The sequence below is a fragment of the Papilio xuthus genome, unplaced genomic scaffold, assembly GCF_000836235.2.
Source record: "Papilio xuthus unplaced genomic scaffold, Pxut_1.1 DF825858.1, whole genome shotgun sequence".
Lineage (NCBI taxonomy): Eukaryota > Metazoa > Arthropoda > Insecta > Lepidoptera > Papilionidae > Papilio > Papilio xuthus.
In genome coordinates, this window is record NW_013532791.1 from 441,386 (window position 1) to 445,129 (window position 3,744).

Consider the following 3,744-nt stretch of genomic DNA (forward strand, 5'->3'; position numbering starts at 1 on the left):
TTGGTGAACAAGTGGCGGCCATGTTGAAAAAATTACCGATGCATAAGGCGTTGGACTTGCAGCCGAGAATTGTTAAGTTGATCGCCTCGGTGATGAACGATGATGATCAGACTACGATGATAGAAATTCAAAATGAATTGTACGGTGAAGGAAACTGAACTTTATATATATTAATCAGTTTTTTTTTAAGATTAACTGCTGTATTATATTTAAATGGTTATGGTTACTAAAGACGTTTTAAGTGGCATTTTAGGACTGTGAGTGTGTGCGTTTAATGTAAAAATGTGGTATTCTTGAAATAAAATTTTTTGTATCATAATTTTGAAAACGGCTGTTACTAATTTTTAGGTTTTCTTACTTTAATGTCTTATTTATTAACTATTTATAGCGAAAGCTAATGGAACGCAAAGACAGATATTTATTTCTACAAGGAGATGAAAGTTCTTTATTTATTTGTATTATATGGAACTCGAATCTCGAGTTTTATTTGTTTATTGTTTCATTTTTGTTTTATTAATGACAATTTAAAGTATTTATTTGGTTTGTTAAAAAGTTTTTTAAAAATATTTAACCTACAGAGGTCTTTTTCACTTTTGAACTGTGACACATTTTGTCTATGATGTTACGAAAACGTATATCGCAAATATTCGCGATAGATCCCCAGATTCTCTCCAATATCTCTCTAACGACATAACGTAATTGGAATAAGCAAAGGAGTATGCACATGCGCGACGGATCAATAAACACATATTGGGACACGTAAATCCAAACCCAGCGATTTTAGTCTAAGCGAGTTACTTGATTCAATGTAATAGAGGTTCATGCATAGCATATCGCCAACATTTTGTAACTCAGTCATCGAAACCAGTAGCTCACAACTTGTTTGTCAAGATTGTGAAAAAAGTCGTTCCGATTTATGTTTGTGTACGAATGGTCTTAGACTCGTGTTTCAAATTCGCTCCGCTTTCGTATGTCATTGTGAACGCGGCGTTACATCGCCGCCATTTCGATTCCGTTCCGTTAGTATTGTTTCGCATCGCAAGCCGTCACCGCGTGTTCCGACGCAATCGATTATCATATCATGGAACTCGAGACAATTAAAAAGTTCATTAATATAATACGAAGTTTTCCAGAAATATATGCAGTCGGACAATCAGATTATAAGAATATGTATAAAAAAGAAATTGCTTGGAAGAAAATTAAAGAAGAAATGGGGATGGACAGTAAGTAATTTTAGTCGTATTGCAGTTTATAATTTTTATGATTTTGTTACTATTTCTTATTATTAAAAATCAACCTGTCTGTATTTATTTAAAATCAATGTTAACGCGCTTTCGTCACTTGTCCCCTCAGCATCCTCCGCCCCGAAGCTCACCGGCGGCGCCATGACGTCGCCGATTGAACGGGATAATTATATACCTATAGTTTGTATATATAGGTGATCAAACTATGTCAATTAGTAAGTACGCAGGCGTAGCGCTGTCGGGAGGACGTTGCCGAATTCGCGTTAACCTTAAAGAGAATATCGTTTTAATTGGGATGTGTGCTAATGGAGTTGTATTTTTGTAACTCGAATTAAAGACCTTAGTATGGAATAAAACTTAGAGTTTGATTATTTAAAATGTTCTGAGCAAATTGATATTTGTTACAGTTAAAAGATTAAAGGTAAAATGGAGAAATCTAAGAGATACATATATAAAACACAAAAATTGTCGTCGATCCGGCATTAAAGGACCTAATACTCTGTACAACTGGGTGTGGGCGAATGAAATGGCATTTGTTGAGCCTTATATTAAGTTCAGATCAAGAAAAGTTGCAGCAAATACTTCTGCTGATTGTACAGATTCTGATGTAAATGTTATATCAGACGAAGAAAATGAACAGAACGAGACTGAAAATGTCCAAAGTCCTGAACCAGAAATGGAAGAGATTAAAAAACGTCCATTAAAAAAGAGAAGACACGAAAGCGAAGGGGATACCATAGACAATATCATGACAAATATAAACACAGAAATAAACGTAGAAAGAAACGCACCAGAGACAACTGTAGAAGTGCCGTGTGATAGAATAGATATGGAGTTTCTGGGTTATGCCAACACAGTTAAGAGATTGTCTCTGCGTAACCAAGCACTTATTAAATTTCAAATATCAAAGATTATAACACGACATCAACTCCAAGAATTGAGTAGTGATCGTAAAAATTCTACGTTAAGTAATTCATGTAATGAATACTGTTAGAATATGACAATCATAAAATTAATAGATCTAGAACTTTATACGTGTAAACCAAAGTATATATTTTATATAAAAACTTCTTCTCAAACAAAGTAGGGTACACAAGGAAACGTAAATCTTTGAAACTAATATATATTTGCGTCACACAACGTTGAATCGTCGACATGAGTCGTCTAATCGCTCAGTACAGACTGACACGAATTTATAAAATGTCAACTGTATTTGCTCCGCTATCTTGAAAATTGCGGCGACTCAAGATTACCTTGAAAGGTAGCAAGCGACTTGCTTTAGCGACGAAAGACAAAATGTCGGCAACGCGTGCCGCATACAACCCTCTCTGATATTGTATTGCGCATAGCTTAGCAACTTAAATCGTCAGTTTTCACAGATTTACGGTGCTTTGTGAACTAAGGGCCAAATGGTTATCATTACTCCACTGTGGCGAGATATGCCAAGTAGGCGAGGTGTTGCCGACTCCGTGTTAACCTTAAGAAATAAACATTTAATGAATATATATTCTTATCTTAAAACTACTAGTGTTTCTTTTCATTTAAATATCCTTTCTTATTACTGACCTGAACGCTCGGCCTCAAATAGCTCAAGACTAAACGCAGAGCCTAGAATACATCGTAAGGCGGCGCACTGTGGATGCCCTCTGCCTTGTTACTGGGATAAGTCAAGTGCTGTTAACTGTGTAAGGCATGATTTGACTTTAGCCAAACAATTAAGTTTGTAAATTAAATTTCAATAAACGAATATTGTCAGAATAAATGCTTAATAATAAAATTGGTATTTGTATGAGATATAAAATGAGTACCATTTAACAAACAAGACGAATAGCCATATGTTCAGTATGGTACGAGACATAATTACAAAACTCTCTTTACTTAATCTAGATGGCGCTGTTTTCTATCTTAAAATTAATTACTTCCAAAGTTTTTGAAAATATATTAAAATTGGTCATTGGAAACTATGCAAGATTTAAATTTATTTTAATGTTTTGTAGTTTGTTACTTTAATATTTAAATATTAGGGGTGTATTAGAGTTAATAAATCGATACGGACTTCAAGCAAATGTGAATAGAATTCAAAATTTAAATCCCTTTGCAATCGCATAGTGTATCAACGGTTTGACGAAAAAAAACAATTCATTTTATTACCTATTTTTTTTCCACAATTTAACGACATCTACACTCTTGGTCCGTACTCTTTTTTCACATATTCCTTATGTTAAATTACAACCCCGAGTTCCTTATTTATTTTTATTTATTCTATATTTTTTAGTTAATTACAATAAACTATGGTCATAGATAAAGGAATTAGGATAAAGGTACGATCACAGCAGCATCGAACATGTCAAAGCGAATCCGTTTTCACTACTCATTCGCTTTGTGATCGCTAACTCTAGTCAACAACTGTCAAAACAAAGCGTTGTAAAGTGGGATTCCAATTTCGAATTCGTTTCGCTCCGTTTCGCGTATTTGTGATCGCGGCGCAACACCGCGGCCA

The 3,744-nt window shown here is 34.4% G+C and overlaps 1 protein-coding gene across 1 annotated transcript; it reads left to right on the forward strand.

Annotated features, from left to right (window-relative positions):
- The first annotated feature begins 557 nt into the window (after positions 1-557).
- Positions 558-2,312, forward strand: LOC106125607 (uncharacterized). Its single transcript, XM_013322881.1, has 2 exons — positions 558-1,223; positions 1,652-2,312. Exons 1-2 carry the CDS (start codon positions 1,082-1,084, stop codon positions 2,236-2,238), a joined length of 729 nt encoding a protein of 242 aa, XP_013178335.1. The 5' UTR covers positions 558-1,081; the 3' UTR covers positions 2,239-2,312.
- Positions 2,313-3,744: the final 1,432 nt, after the last annotated feature.